Below are 17,378 nucleotides of genomic sequence, written 5' to 3' on the forward strand. Positions count from 1 at the left end.
TTTGGCCCAACAAACCCAAGCCAACTAAGAAGTCCCATCTCCACCATCCCATCTGCCTGTCTTTGGCCAATATGTCGCTAAACCTTTTCTATCCCTGTATCTGTCCATATATCAGGTTAAGTCAAGTCGAGTTTATTGTCATTGGCACAAGTAAAGCGAGGTACAGGTACAATGAAAATCTTGCTTAGTTTAGAGATGCTTTAGTTTAGTTTAGAGTTACTGAGCGGAAACAGTCCCTTCGGCCCACTGAATCCACGTTGACCAATGGTAGCCTGTATACTAGTTCTATGTTATCCCAGTTTCAAATCACACACACCAGGGGGAATTTACAGGCCAATTAGCCTACAAACCTGAAGGTAGACAAAAATGCTGGAGAAACTCAGTGGGTGAGGCAGCATCTATGGAGTGAAGGAATAGGCGACGTTTCGGGTCGAGACCCGAAACGTCGCCTATTCCTTCGCTCCATAGATGCTGCCTCACCCGCTGAGTTTCTCCAGCATTTTTGTCTACCTTTGATTTTTCCAGCATCTGCAGTTCTTTCTTAACCATTTATTATTATCTCTGCAGATGTGTGTAGATATTGTAGATGTGGATAGGTGATGTTTTGGATCGGGACCCTTATTATGAAACCATTTTCTGTTATTTGCACTTTTATCAGTTTATTTATTCATGTGTGTATATATTTATATTATGGTATATGGACACACTTATCTGTGTTGTAGTAAATACCTACTATGTTCTGTGTGCTTAAGCAAAGCAAGAATGTCATTGTCCTATACAGGGACACATGACAATAAACTCACTTGAACTTGAACTTGAACCATTTAGCCTACAAACCTGCACATCTTTGGAATGTGGCAGGAAACCCGAGGACCCGGAGAAAACCCTCATGGTCACAGGGAGAATGTGCAAGCTCCCCACACAAACACACACCACACACAGCACCCGAGGTCAGGATCGAACCCGGGTCCCTGGGGCCGTGAGGCAGAACCTCAACCTTCTGCGCCACTGTGCCTTCCCGGCAATGATCATCACTGTCGGAATTGCTTCGAGCTGAGTCACAACGTCTATTATGCTGTTTAATTTTTCCATTTCTAATGAATTAGACACCATTCCTATGTCTACCCCAGTGAGGAAAAAACAAATCTTCAATAACATTTTCCAAACTTTGAGTCTGTGGTTACCCCAGAAGACTCGGGGACTTGCAGGGAAGTAGTTACATCTCCCACAACTGAATAAATAACCAAATTAGAGACTAGAGAGCTCAAATATGTACACAGCAGCATATTCGACAGTTGTGGTGTAACTGGCAAGTAAACCACTTGCCTTAAGAATATGTTGTTGAGTAAACAGGACTGCACAGAGTCAACTTCCAGTGTCTTGCCAGTGGGAATCTGTGCTGATGAGGCAACTACACCATCGACCCAGGGAGTGAAATGCGGACTGGACGATTTTAACGGGACTCAGCAAGGCATGGATCCCAACCTGCATCTTGCTTGCCAGAGGTTCCCTATAGGATGGAGTGGGCAGAGATTATGGGCCCCTGGTGGCAATGTGATGAGACAATGGGTTGCATTCAGTTAGTAACTGGTGGTGTGACCAAGGGCTCTAATGGAGCACAACACAAGGAAAACATTGGGTTCATTGGCCTATTTTAGTTTAGTTTAGTTTAGTTTAGTTTAGTCAAGTCAAGTCGATCAACGATCATCCGTGCACTAGTTCTATGTTATCCCAGTTTTGCATACTACACACTAGGGGCAACTTCCAGAAGCCAATTGAGCTACAAACCGACATGTCCTTGGGAAACCAGAGCACCCGTAGAAAAACCATGCAGTCACAGGAAGAACGTACAAACTCCTTACAGATAGCACCCGAGGTCAGGATTGAACCTGGCACTGTAAGGCAGCATCTCTACCCCTGCGCCACTGTGCTGCTCCTTTGAGGATTGAAGCAAAGTAAAACAGCAAGGGGATAGCTGAAAGGTACCCACCAAAACCTAATTTTTCCATTTCCTCCACAGATGCTGCTTGACCCACTGAATTCCTCCAGCACTTTGTGCTTTGCCCAAGATTGCAACATCTGCAGTTCCTTGCTTCTCCATTTTATTGATCCGCTGCATAATTGCTTCAAAGTATGACTATTATGATGAAAAATACCCACAAATTGCTGGAGTAACTCAGCGGGTCGGGCAGTATTTATTGTAGATGTGGATAGGTGACGTTTTGGGTTGGGACCCTTCTTCAGAGAGCATTCATTGCAATGCACAGGACCAGCAACCAAGAGCCTGCTCCCTTGTCATTCTTGGTGCTGGAAGTCATGGGTTTGGGTATACAGTTAGAGTATTGTCCTGGGCCTAGAAAAGGATCTGTTCAGATTAATCCACTTCCCATAGTGTGCTGTTAGGAAATGGGTTAGGCAGACAGTCAGAACTTTGTTCCCAGGGTGGAAATGTCAAACACTACAGGGCATAGCTTTAAGGTGAGAGGGGAAAGGTTAAGGAGATGCATGGGGGAAGTTTTTTTACACAGAGGGTGGAGGGTGGCTGCAATGTGCTGCCAGGGGTCGTGGTGGAGGCAGATACGATAGTGGTGTTTAAGAGGCTTTTGGAGTGATATGGATCACGTGTGAGCAGTTATGAATTTTTCTTGACATCATGTTTTGTGCTATACTGTTCAATGTTCTACATACTAATCTCCTCTGCCTGCATGTCCACGCTTGGTCATGCGCCGAGGTACAGGAAGCCACATCGGGAACGCGGATGCAGTAGATAAGGTTAGAGGAGGTACATGTGAACCTCTGCCTCACTTGGAAGGACAGCTGTGGTCCCTGGATTGTGGTGAGCCAGGAGGTATAGGGACAGGTGTCACATCACCTGTGGTTGCAGGGGAAAGTACCTGTGGAGGGAGTGGTCAGTCCATTTCCTCCACGGATGCTGCCTGACCTGCTGAATTTCTCCAGTACTTCTGTTTTGCTCAGCAGTCCAGCATCTACAGATCTTTGTGTCCCTCTTGTATTTCAAGGATATGCCAAAATAATATAACTTAAGAATCTGAATAAATATCATAGCAAAAATATATTTGGGCTGCATTTTCCATTGATAATATGTTTAGACTCAGTACAAATTTACAGTCCAATTCAACCCACTAATTTTGTAGAGCCTATAATGTTAATGTAATGGTCGGGGCAATATCACTGGTATTCTATTGCAGTCAGTAAATTCATTGTTACTAATAGATTGTAAAAAGGTCTATGTTAGGGAAAGCAACTGTAAACCATATATCAATTAGTTCTAAATATCAATTCTATTTTAGAACATAGAACAGTCCAGCACAGCACAGTCTGAAGAAGGATCTCGACCCGAAATGTCACCCATTCCTTCTCTCCAGAGATGCTGCCTGTCCCGCTGAGTTACTCCAGCTTTTTGTGTCTATCTACAGAACAGGGAAGGCCCCTTCAGCCCACAATGTTTGTGCCGAACATGATGCCAAGATAAACTGGTCTCATCCGCCTGAACATGATCTATTCCCTGCACCTCTGGGTGCCTATCTAAAAGCCTCTTAAACACCACGATTGTATCTGCCTCCACCACCACCACTGGCAATGCGTTCCATATGCCCACCACTCTCTGGAATAAAACTTGTCCTGCACATCTCAATTAAACCTCCCCCCTCTCATCTTATAGTGTTGGCCATTTCCACATATCCACATAATGCCCTCTAGTGTTGACCATTTCCACCCTGGGAAAAAGACTCTGACTGTCTACCCTATTTATGCCCCTGAAGATTTTATATACTTCTATCAAGACACCCTTCAACCTCTGTCTCATTGAAAACAATCTAAGTTTATCCAAACTTCCCTTGAAGCCGAATCCCTCTAATCCAGGCAGTATTCTGGTAAATCTCTGCACCCTCTCCTAAGTCTCCAGATCCATCCTGTAATGGAGTGATCAGAACTGCATGCAATACTCCAAATACATCATTAAAAAATAACTTTACTGGAGAAAGTACCTCATCATATCAAACAATCTTGTGTGGCTAAACTCAGTGCTGGAGTAACTTAGTCAGTCAGGCAGCATCTGAAGAGGGAATGGAGAGGTGATGTTTTGGGTTGGTACCCTTCTTCAGACTGATTGAAATGGGGGGGAGGGGGGAGGGGGGGGAAAGAAATAACGGCAGAGACCCAGGTTCAATCCCAACTGCAGGTGCTATCTGTACGGAATTTGTACATTCTCATTGAGACCGCATAGGTTTTCACCGGTTTTCACTGCATAGGGTGCTCCGGTTTCCTCCCACACTCCAAAGACAAATAGGTTTGTAGGTTCATAAAACAAAGCTGGAGAAACTCAGTGGGTGCAGCAGCATCTATGGAGCGAAGGAAATAGACAATGTTTCGGGCCGAAACCCTTCTTCAGACTGATGCTGCTGCACCCGCTGAGTTTCTCCAGCTTTTTTTTGTGTACCTTCGATTTTCCAGCATCTGCAGTTCCTTCCTGAACACTAGATTTGTAGGTTAATTGGCTCCAGTAAAATTGTCCCTAGTGCGTAGAAGAATGCTAGCGTATGGGGTGATTGCTAGTCGGCCGAAGGGATAGGTAGATAGAGTGGTAAAGAAGGCATATGATATGCTTGCCTTTGTAGGTTAGGGCATTGAGTATAAGAGTCAGGGCATTATGTTGCAGCTTTTTAGCACTTGGATTTAGGCCGTATCTTGAGAACTTTGTGCAGTTCTGGTCGCCCCATTACACACAGGTTGTGGAGGTTTTGGAGAGGGTTACAGACAAGGGTTACAAGAATGAAGCCTGGATTAGTGGGTATTAGCTATGAGGAGGGGTTGAACAAACTCAAATTGTTTTCCTTGGAACATTGGAGGTTGAGAAGAGACCTGGTAGAAATATTTAAAATTATGAGAGGCAGAGATAGGGTAGATAGTTGGAGCCTTTTTCCCGGGGTGGAAATGTTAAGGGCATAGCTTTAAGGTGAGAAGGGCAAGTTCTGAAGGACCAAGTTTACTACATAGGGAGTGGGGGTTGTCTGAAACGTACTGCCAGGGGTGGTTGTGGGGGCAGGTAGTATATGACTTTTAAAGGGCATTTAGAGAAGGGATGTTGATGAGCAGGGAATGGAGCGAGGCAGGCTGTAGAGATTAGTTTAACTTGGCATCGTGTCCAGCACGCATGTTGTGGGCCAAAGGGCCTGTTCTGTGCTGCACTGTTCTAAGTTCCATTCTGTAACACGGGCAGCAGATTGAATTGTCCTTGGAACAGTCCCAGTAGAGCAGTGAAGCTTCAGTCAGTGCAAAGAGACTGGGGGCAGAGATACAGAAACTGAACTTTACACAGCGATACAAGATGTAAAAACGTGTCTGAGCTCCACTATAGACGTGACCTGAAATAAAGTCTCTCTCCAACAACCTTACGGCAGTAAACTGGTCTGAAATGTTTCATTGTTTGGACTTTAGAGATACAGCAATGGAACAGAGTCTGCGGCAATCAGCGATCACCCCGTACACTAGCACTATCTTACACACTAAGGCAAATTTACAATTTTACAATTAAAGACTCTTGACTTTATTCTTGAGCTACTCAATTAACTTCTCCAATTTTCTTCACAGAGAGGGTGGTGGGTATATGGAACAAGCTGCCAGAGAAGGTAGACACAAAAGGCTGTAGTACTTCAGCGGGTCAGACAGCATCTCCGGAGAGAAGGAATAGACGACATTTCACATCGAGACCTTTCTTCAGACTGAGAGTCAGGGGAGAGGGAAACTGGAGGTATGAATAGATGCAAAGAACAAATGAACGAAAGGTATGAAAAGAACAAATCAAAGCCAGGAAAGATGATCAAGGAATGGTCGATTGTTGGTTGTGGAGAAGATGATAATGAGTGGTTAAAAACAATGAAACTAGGCAGGGGGACAGTGAATTAGTAAGATGAGTCGGAAGGGGGAGGAACAGAGGGAGAAGGTAGTTGAGACATGTTTAAAAGACAATATTTAAAAGACACTTGGACAGGTACATGGATAGGAAAGGTTTAGAGGGATATAGGCCAAACACTGGCAGGTTGGACTAGTATAGATGGAGCATTGTGGTCGGCATGGACAAGTTGGGCCGAAGGGACTGTTTCCACGCAATGACTCCATGACACTATAAACACCACTGTGTCGTCAAGAGTCCCAAATGGATGTGAACAGTAACCACCATCACGGCAACTTGATAAAAGCAGCAACAATGAGTCAGGAACTTTGGAAGCAACATGTGAACAACACAAGGCAGCTGCTTCATACAATTAGGCCTCCATCACCCAGATAAGGATCGATGGAAATTACAGACTGGATGTGGGACAAACCATCGTGAATGAGTCATCAAGAGTAGTGGCTAAAAGTGGGGAGAGGATCACAAAGGAAGAATGAAACACAAATTAAACCTCTCAGCTTTTTCCATCCACGTTGATGCTTATCTATTAATAATACAGATGGAGGAGGGATTACAACAACACTCTCCAGAGCAAAACAAGAGAAACAGGGAACTGCAGATGCTGGTTAAAACACAAAAGGACACCAAGTGCTGGAGTAACTCAGCAGGTCAGGCAGCATCTCTGGAGAACATGGATAGGTGAAGTTTCGGGTCAGGACCATTCTGTGGTCTCGACCCGAAACATCACCTATCCATAAGATAGACACAAAGTGCTGGAGTAACTCAGTGCGTCAGGCAGCATCTCTGGAGAAAAAGAATGGGTGAAGTTTGATGGGTGAAGAAGGGTGCCGACCTGAAATGCCACCCATCCTTTTCCTGCAGAGATGCTGCCTGACCCACTGAGTTACTCCAACATGTTGTGTCTATCTTTGGTATAAACCAGCACTTGCATTTCTTTGTGTCTACATTACCTATCCATGTTCTCCAGAAATGCTGCCTGATCTGCTGAGTTACTCTGAGACTTTGTATCCTTTTCTGAACAATTCATTGATAATAATTGCACCAAAAAAACAAATATCTTCAAAGTTTCAGGTGAAGTTACAAGTGTTCCGTTACATCATGTTGCAATTAGAAATAACAAATTTTGAAATTGTTTCCATGTTTAGAATGTGGTCAACACACTGTAACAAGAAGAAAGCTTGCCCATCATTCCTGTACACTACAGGATTATATTCAGCGGAGCTTCATAGAAACACATCCGCAAATAGGTTTACTTAAAATGATGTTTCTGGCAGCACAGTGACACAGCTGATAGAGCCACTGCCTCACAGCTCCAGAGACCCAAGTTCAATCTTGACCTCGGGTGGTGTCTATGTGTGGAGTTTGCACGTTCCCCCTGTGACAGCATGGGTTTCCTCTAAGTGCTCCGGTTTCCTGCCACATCTCAAAGACGTGCGGGTTTGTGGATTAATTGGCCTCTGTATATTATCCCTAGGGTGCCGGAAGAAGATGAGAAAGTGGGATAATATAGAACTAGTGTGAACGGGCGATTGAATAGTCAGAGTAGACTTGGCGAATCTGTTTCGATGATGTGTCTTTCAATCAATCAATTCAATCAAGAAATATAAGATCCTCCTTCCGGGCAACAAAATGAAGAATAAAACTATCTTTCAACTTTCATGACCTCACAGGAACATTGCAGCCTGTGCTTTTGAAGGGAGCTCACCATTGTAATTAAATAACTGTTCTAACTAAGCAGTGAAGAGATACAGCAAATATATCAGTTTTTATGATATTGACTATTGGTCAGATATGTAGGAGAATTCACCTGTTTTTATTTTAAAAGGAGCCTCAAAATATTTGACAGCACCTGGTTGCCTCATTACAGGATGGTGTGGAGACTTCAGAGAGGGTGCAGAAGAGGTTTTATCAGAATGTTCTTTAATGAAATAAGTTTATTGAACCAAGCCGCGGGTCAGGCAATGAAGATGGTGCAATCAAGCTAGATGTAACACAATGTCAGAGATCGAAAATTAATATAAGTTGAGATGTTAAAAGAACATACCTAGTCTTTTAGAGTAGTGCGCTATAACCAACTGCAATTCCAATAACCCACCATTCATGCAGTTCCAACTGTTTGTCACAGTTGGTGATGTTTCAGAAATGGATCATAAATGGGTGAAGATTGAATGATTGAAAGATACAGCATGGAAACAGGCCCTTCGACCCATTGAGTCCATGCTGACCACTGATCACCCATTTACACTAGTTCTATGTTATCTCACTTTCGCATCTACTCCCTACACATTCGGGGCAATTTATAGAGGGCAATTAACCTACAAACCCACATGTCTTTGACTATAGAGTTTAGAGATACAGTGTGGAAACAGACCCAGAGTCTGCGGCAACCAGCAATTATCCGGTACACTAGCACTGTCCTACACACTAGGGACATTTTACAATTTTATTGATGCCAAATAACCTACAAACCTGTACGTCTTTGGAGTGTGGAAGGAAACTGGAGCACCTGGAAAAAACCCATGCGGTCACAGGGAGAAGATACAAACTCCGTACAGACAGCACTCGTAGTCAGGATCAAACCTGGGTCTCTGGCGCTGTCAGGCAGCAACTCTACCACTGCGTCAGTGTTTGGGATGTGAGAGGAAACCAGAGCACCCGGAGGAAACTTAGGGAGACCGTGCAAACTTCACAGAGACAGCGCTGGGGATCAGGATTGATATTGGGTCACAAGAGCTGTGCAGTAGCCACTGTGATGCCCCATTTCAATCTAGATTTCATGACAGTTCAGTTCTCAAGCATTGACTGGTGAGCTGTATTTAATCAAGCATAACATGTTTCTGTGTGGGTGTGAGCCCATTAGGCCCACCGCTAATCGGTCAAAATGATTGAAGCGGGTTCAGTGGTTAATAGTGCTGTGTTAGTAATGCAAGCAGGCCAGGAAAGTCTGCTTTAATCAGTAGCTTGTGCTGCTGTGGTTAAGAAGTGATGAATACACAATAACTACATTAACCAGGCCTAGATGAGGGATGTTAAAATCAGCCATTAGTCCTACCTTTCCCCCATTATACCGTGGGATCGTTGAGGTGTGATATGCACTCACAATGCATTCCTCAGTTTGAAAATTGCAACAAACATGGTAATATTATCAATAACAGAGTATCGCTTCCAACAGATGACGAGCTGACTTTTCAGTGTTGTCCTTCATGTTCAGATATGCTATTAACATTTAGGCACCAGTAACTGCAGATGCTGGTTTACAAAAAAAAAGGCCCAAAGTGCTGGAGTAACTATTGCTGACAAACTGATTTACTCCATGCTTCTGTGTCTTTTTTTGACATTAAGGTTTATTGTCCAGCTTTGGACAGGAATGGACATAGAACATAGAACGGCACAGCACAGATGCAATCCCTTTGGCCCAAAAGGTCTGTGCTGAACATGATGCCGAGATAAACTAATCTCATCTGCCTTAACCTTTCATTCCCTGCATATTCCATGTGCCTATCTAAAAGCCTCTTCAACAGCATTATCGTATTTGCCTCCACCACCATCCCTGGTAGCGTGTTCCAGGTCTCTACCACTATCTGTGTAAAAAAAACATGTCCTGTGCCTCTCCATTAAACATTGCACCCCTCACCAAATAGCTAAGCCCCCAAGTTTTAGTATTTACCCCCTGGGGAAAGGGTTCTGACAGTCTACCCTATCCATGTCTCTCATAATTTCATGTACCTCTATCAGGTCTCCCCTCAGCTGGAATGTAGTTCCATTTGAATCAATTCTGTGAGTAGATGAGTATCAGTCTGAAGAAAGATCCTGACCTGAAATGTCACCTATCCATCTTTTCCAGAGGTACTGCCTGACCCCGCTGAGTTACTCCAGCACTTTGTTTCCTTCTATCAGTAGATCCTGTTCATGATGCTGGATGGATTTTTATTCTGGATTGGTGGGAAAACTGTAAATGCAAATATACAGCTTTATGCAGTGGGAGCTCATAGTTGAATAAAGATCAATGTTTGCACCTGGAGCTTGAGGTATAAGCAAGGGATCAAAGCAAGATGGCACCGGAATGAGGCAACTCTTTATGTGCTGGTCCCAGTGGAAGGTCCACCATTATCCCATGCAATCGGCCCACTTTTTAAAGTCCCTTTCTCACTTGTAAATCTGTCACCATCTCTAGATGTACAATATTTTCTTTATGCTACAATGCTGAGAATCTATATTCTGCATTCTGGCCTTTATCTCTTCATTCCACCCTATTGTACTTATGTTTGGCTTGATTGTAATCACGTACAGTATTATCTGTAGAAACAAAGAAATGTAGATGGTGGTTTACACAAAAGGACTCAGAGTGCTGCAGTAATTCAGAGGGTCAAGCAGCACCTCTGGAGAATATGGATAGTTGACATTTCACGTCGGGACACTTCTTCAGATGGGAACAGTTTGAAGAAGGGTCCTGACCCGAAGCGCTGCCTATCCATGTTCTCCAGAGATGCTGCTTGACCCGTTGAGTTACTCCGCAACTTTTGAGTCCTTTTATAGTATCACCTGAACTGATCGGGAGGCACACAGACAAAAGCATTTCACCAGAACTTGGTACACGTGACAATGATAAACCTAAACCTCCACCTAAACTTCTCAATCAATACATGTATATATATATATATATAAAAGTGTATATTCTAAAAAATTGAAAGCATTTCAATGAATACATGTCAGAAGACTGAAAGAAACAATTATACAATTTAATACACTGAATTTTTAAAACATTAAACAGATTACCAAGAACACTAATCTTGCCCAATATAATTTAGCGAATGGTGTCAACGGGAGCACAAAAATGATGATAAACCACTAACATCTTCACTGCCCATTGACTGAGATTTACCTGGAGGGCATTTCCTCAAATTATAGGCATTGAGTGTTAAAACTGAACTAACTAAAAGGCTTGTTTAATTACTGTCAAGAGACGGCTTAAGTCTGGGCTACCATATAAAGCACTCGACAGCAACTTGTTCTAATTATGGTTGAAAGAGCAATGGTAATGCATTACGGGCTTAATATTTCACCTCCTTGCTGGGCCGAGTTTCTAAGGCAATCCAACTGTTGGAACAGCCACTGATGTGAGTCTTTGCTGTTGGTCAATGCGTTTAAAAAAAAAATCAACTCTTTAAAAGAAAATGCAATCTTTGGTAGATATAATTTCCTAACAATTTGTAACCCGCACCGGAATCGTCGGAGTTTTCCTACTTTAAGAAGACACTAACTAATGCAAAAAGAAAAGAAAAAAAGCACATTAAGTAGTCACTGTAGGGTTGATAAGTACAATGTCACCTTCACATGAGGATAACACTCCCCAGGTCCCGGGGAGTAGAACAACTGACACAGGGTGTCTCGTTCGGCAGGAAGCACTCGTCCCCTCATCTGCGCGCGGAGTGGGATTGTCACTGAAGTCATGGAGAAGTCCGTGGATCTCTCGCCCTCCCTCCCAGTCTGTGTGAAGGCAAAGGGCCCACGAATGGGAACAAAAACGGGGATAAATTGGGGGATAAAAGGTAAATGAAAAAATGAAGACATTTTGCAACACAATGCCGAGATTGATCATGTAAACTTTACATAACTACAGTTAATTTGCCGAATCTGTTTTCTAGTTATCGACTTGGTTACACTTCTAGGTTGCAAAATATATTCTATAGCATGTCTAATTATAGTCTGCCAACTCAAACTAATAATTTGCAGGCAAAATATAAATATCTATTCAAGTAGGGAAACTAATGAAATTCAAGTAAAGGCCACTTACATCTGTCATACAGTACTTATAGTCACTCTATGTTTAGTTTAGTTGAGAGATAGCATGGAAATAGGCCCTTTGGCCCACTGAGTCCATACTGACCCATTGGTCACCTATTGACACTAGATCAAAGTTGTCTTATTTTTGCATCCACTCCCTACACAATAGGGACAATTTACAGAGGTCAATTAACCCACAAACCGACATGTCTTTGGGATATTTTGGAAAACATCGCCAATGTAGAAAGCCTAAATGGTCACAAGGAGAATGTACAAACTCCACACAAAAGCATCACCCGAGGTCAGGATCGAACCTGGGTCTCTGACAGCTGTGAGGCAACAGCTCTACCAGCTGCGCCACTGTGCTGCCCTGTTTTAAATCTGTGTTTGAGTTAGGTGGATGTGCCCAGCATAAGGAAGATTTCAAACTTAAGTACAGCAGAGCTTAGAGACAGGCTATTATTCGTGGTCTTGTTAAAAGCAAACTCATAAACTTGTGTCATCAACACAGATGTTACTTTTTCTTATCAATGAGAGATGAAAGTGAAGGGCGGCATTTGTGGAGGCCATGGTAAAAATGCATGTGTTGTAAATCAAACTGCCGTCATTAGCTAACATCAAGCTCCAGTTCTGAGGGATTGATAGAAGGACACAGAGGGAGGAACGCACATCTTTTGTTCCAGCAAAGACTCAGCTGCACTTTCAATGAGATTTGATCAAAACATTGCAGCTGAGATTTTGACATTCGGATAACTACTGCCTTCTCCCCGTAACCTTTGAATGTACAAACTCCCTACAGACAGCACCCGTAGTCAGGATTGAACCTAGATCTCCTGCACTGTAAGGCAGCAACTCTAGCACTGTGCCACCGTGAACACTGTGGCGTTTCTCCAGCACTTTGTGTTCTATGCCTATTTAAAAACCCATTAAACGCCACTATTGTATCGGCCTCCACCACCACCCTTAATAGCACGTTCCAGGCACCTACCATGCTCTGTGTAAAAAACTTGCCCTGCATCTGAAAACTTCTTTAAATGTTTCTATTCAATATATTTTGGCTTCCATGGCATTGTTGTGAAAAACTCCCATGGCATTGTTGTGAAAAACCTTTTGCCAGCCCACAGAGAAATCCAGCAAATAATATAAATTCAATCCGTGAGCTGAATTTTTGGCAGTAATTAGAAAAAGATTCACAATTACAATCACCTAACCCATTGGCAAACCTGACCATCAAATGTTGCTAAGATGTGTTTGCAGTTTGTTAATTATGATTTATACAGAAATGGTTCTTTGTAATAAACCTTATAATTGATTGACTCGAAGATACAGCATTGGAATAGGCCTGGGTCAGTGGAAAGGACCCGACCTGAAATGACTCGACTCCCATATTGTCTTCCAGAGATGCTGCCTGACCCACTGAGTTACTCCAGCACTTTGCATTTTACCATGGAAATAGGCCATTCGACCCACTGAGTCCACACCAACCATCGATCACCCGTACACCGGAGTTCTACATGATCCCACTTTCTCATCCATTCCCTACACACTAGGGCAGATTTATAGAGGATAATTCAACCGGTAACACAATAGCAATTGAAAATGTTACTTTTGCCCAATCATGTAAGGACAAAAGAGTAAATCAAAGAGAGCAAATAGAGTCATACAATATGGAATCTTGTCCATGTTGACCAAGACGACCCATCTAAGCGAGTCCCATTTGCTCACATTTGGCCCATATCCATCTAAACCCCTCCTATTCATGTACCTGTCCAAATGTCTTTAAATGCTGTTATTGTTCCGGCCTCAATTACCTCCTCTGGCAGCTCGTTCCATATATCCACCACCCTCTCAGTTAAAAGCCGCCCCTCAAGTTTGTATTAAATGTTTCCACTCTCACCTCAAACCTATGTCCCCTGGTTCTTGATTCCCCTAATCTGGGTAAAAGACCTATCAATGCCCCTTGTAATTTGATATACCTCCCTATAAGATCATCCCTCAGCCTCCTTCGCTCCAAGAAAGAAATACCACCTTGTCCAATCCTTACTATAGCTCAGGCCCTCGACTCGGCAATATCCTTGTAAATCTTTCTTGCCCTCTTTCTAGCTTAATGACATCCTCTCTGTAGCAGGGTGAGCAAAACTGAACACAATACTCCAAATGTGGCCTCACCAATGCCTTGTACAACTTCCACACTCATGTATCGATTCAAATCTTATGACTGAAATTTTGCTGAAGGCACAGGAGGCACAGAGACATTGACAACCAGAATGATGAACCTAATATTACTGAAGTGCTTATTAAAATTGCAAGATCAGTTCTTTAAAGCAGATTTCTGCCAACAGTTTAGCTTATAAACATTCTTTGATAATGACTCTAAATTATATACATTGATTCTATTGGTTGACTAGACCGAAATTATACATAGAATAAAAGTTACAACTTTCCAACCAACTGATTGTTCTTAGCTAACAGCGGTAATTTTGCACAGCTGGAAGCACTCGATGGTTTTGAACGGATTAGTGGAATTATCATTCAAAGAATACTGAAATATTAAAAGAGCTGGACTTAAAACTTGACGTGTAATGAACCACAGTAGACTAATCTGCTAAACAGTACTTGTTCTCCCTGTTCATCCAAAACACATGAAGTCGATGCTCCAAGACTGGGAAATGTGAACAATTACCTCATGCATTGTGTAGGTACAAGGAACTGCAGATGCTCTTTTACCAAAAAAAAGACACAAAATGCTGGAGTAACTCAGTGGGTGGGGAAGAATGTCGCCTATCCATGCTCTCCAAAGATGCTGCCTGACCCGCTGAGTTACTCCAGCACTTTGTGTCAGTTTTTCAATCTCTTTTTACTCTTATTTTTTAAATCACGAGAAGATCTAGCTTCTCCATCCTTCATTCAGTGATGTGACTATATCTTTCCAGTGTTCTCCAGAACACAATGCAGCTACTGGGAGCAACTCATCTGTTCTCAATAACTACACATCAGGATGAGTGAAAATCACTCGAAGTTGGTGTTTGAAGGATGCAAATAAAGGATTTATAAAGACTTCTGCACTTTAACCAGCTATGGGATAACTTAAGGATAAAGGGGAAATCTTAAGGATAAAGGGGAAATCCTTTAAAAAAACCGAGATGAGAAGAACTTTTTTTTCACGCAGAGAGTGGTGAATCTCTGGAACTCTCTGCCACAGAGGGTAGTTGAGGCCAGTTCATTGGCTATATTTAAGAGGGAGTTAGATGTGGCCCTTGTGGCTAAGGGGATCAGGGGGTATGGAGAGAAGGCAGGTACGGGATACTGAGTTGGATGATCAGCCATGATCATATTGAATGGCGGTGCAGGCTCGAAGGGCCGAATGGCCTACTCCTGCACCTAATTTCTATGTTTCTATGTTTCTAACTGATTATATAGGCACAAGAAACTGCAGATGCTGGAATGTTGAGCACAGCACAAATGGCTGGAGGGACTCAAAGGGTCAGGCAGCATCTGTGGAAGGAATGGACAGGCAACGTTTTGAGTCAGGACCTGATCCTCAGATTGTTTTTTGTCGGGTACCTCTCTTGATCAGGACTATTGAAGGACTGGCCTGTTCTTCTTCAAACAGCAAACACAGAACATTGGAAAATAGGAGCAGTACTCCTAAATCCACCTGAGCAGACCTCATGGATAGGAAATGTTTAGAGGGATATGGGCCAAATGTAGGCAGGTGGGACCAATGTAGATGGAGCATCTTGGTCCGCATTGGCAAGTTGGGCTGAAGGGCTTTTTTTCTGTGCTGTTTGACTCTAAGATTGAGGAGATTCAGTATGTTGATGAATACGCTCTTGAACTTCTACAGGTGTACGATAGAGATCATATTGACCGATTTTCACTCAGAGGTTAGTAGGTGCCTGGAATGTGCTACCAAGTGTGGTGGTGAAGGCAGATACGATTAGTGGTAGTTAAGAGGTTTTTAGACAGGCACATGGTTATGCAGCAAATTGCGGGATATGGATCAAGTAGAGGCAGAGGAGATTAGTTTATCCTAGCATTGAGATCGACATAAACATTGTAGTCTCAAGGGCCTGTTACTGAGCCTTACATTCTACCGTCTCAGTAACAAACTGTCACTTCAGACCCATTCCAATTCTCATCTTCTTTGCCTCATGGTCCAAATGTACTTTACCATCACAGGTACCTAGATACAGTGATTTTTGTTTGTTTTGCATACACTGCAGTAAACTCATGCTATACATTAGCACAATCATACAGAGTGGAAGAGTGTAATTGTAGTGTAAGATCGGCAACGATCGCCCGAGAACAAAGGAGATTACACAAAGTGGTGGACACTTTACCCGATTGTGGGTACTGACCTCCCTACCATTGAAGGTATCTACTTGAGGCGCTGCCTCAAAAAAGGCAGCCAGTATCATAGAGGACCCACATCACCCTGGCAATACTCTTGTTTCATCCCTACCATCAGGAACAAGGTACAAGAGTCTGACAACCGTGACCACCAGGTTCAGGAACAGCATCTTCTCCACAACCATTAGTCTCTGTGAACCAACTCAATTATGAACTTTGGACTGTCCTTGGGTGCCCTCGGGACTTTTTTTGTCCTCGTATTGGGGTTATTAAATTTATTGATTTATATGTTTATAAAATGTTATCTATGATTGCTGTGTTTACAGGCCCGTCATGCTTCTGCAAGTAAGAATTTCATTGTTCCGTTGTTGTATACATTGACAATTAAACACTCTGGACTCTGGACTCTTGAGCTCAGGTTCACACTTTATAGATCAAACTCACAACTACACGCAGCCGGTAAACAGCCCTTAAAATATACACTTTTCATTACTTGTAACAGAAAACATGACTGCAGATGCAGTAGAGTTAAAATTAACAAAAATATATCATAAAGGTAAAGGAGATAAGAAGAATTACAGTGGCTGGTTTACCAAAACGGAGGCAAAGTGATGGAGTAACTCAGAGGGTTAACCAAGTGGTTGCATCTCTGGAGAACATGGATAGATGTTGTTTCAGGTTGGTATCAGGCTGAAGAAGGATCCCAGACTGAGGAAGGATCCCAGTCTGAAACATCATCTGTCCATGTTCTCCAGAGATGCTGGCAGACCCAACACTTTGTGTCTTTTTCTAAAAAGTTAACCTGCCTTATCCTTTGACAGACATGTTGGATATTTTTAACAGCCTCTTGTTGCTTTTGACCCTGTTTTTATGGTTTGGCATTTTAGGAGCTTGTCTGACTTGCAACTGGCAAGAGGAGATTGGTTGGCATGGCAGTCCTGGTCAGGTGTTATGGCAAGTGATTTACAGGTGGTATGGGATGGGAGGGTCTGGAGATGTTGCTGGGTGGCATTTTCCTGCCCTCCGTTCCCAGGTAGGGGTGTGAATGGCAGGAAGTTGCCACCTAGAGATATCTCAATTCAGATAGAAGGCAGCAAAATCATGCCATTAGATTGTATCAATATAAGCAACATGGCAATGTACCTGATAGCATAGACAGCTAAAACAGACACAAAATGCTGGAGTAACTCAACAGATCAGGCGGCATCTCTGGAGAACATCAAAAGGTGATTTTTTGTATTGGGACCCATCTACAGACTGATTTGAAACGTCACCTAGCCATGTTCTCCAGAGATGCTGCCTGGTCTGC

At 42.9% G+C, this 17,378-nt stretch overlaps 1 protein-coding gene across 5 annotated transcripts in view; it reads right to left on the reverse strand.

The window, feature by feature from the left end:
- nfic (nuclear factor I/C) overlaps positions 1-17,378 on the reverse strand; it is a 436,656-nt gene that overhangs the window by 54,340 nt on the left and 364,938 nt on the right. For 4 of the 5 annotated variants that reach the window (XM_055658628.1, XM_055658624.1, XM_055658626.1 and 1 more), the window contains one exon: positions 11,261-11,419. The exons of the other annotated variant lie outside the window; for it this stretch is intronic. In XM_055658628.1, coding sequence (XP_055514603.1) covers positions 11,261-11,419 — 159 coding nt within the window. The remainder of the gene's footprint in view (positions 1-11,260; positions 11,420-17,378) is intronic. 5 annotated transcript variants of the gene reach the window in all.

The sequence above is a fragment of the Leucoraja erinacea genome, chromosome 29 (genome assembly GCF_028641065.1).
Source record: "Leucoraja erinacea ecotype New England chromosome 29, Leri_hhj_1, whole genome shotgun sequence".
NCBI lineage: Eukaryota > Metazoa > Chordata > Chondrichthyes > Rajiformes > Rajidae > Leucoraja > Leucoraja erinaceus.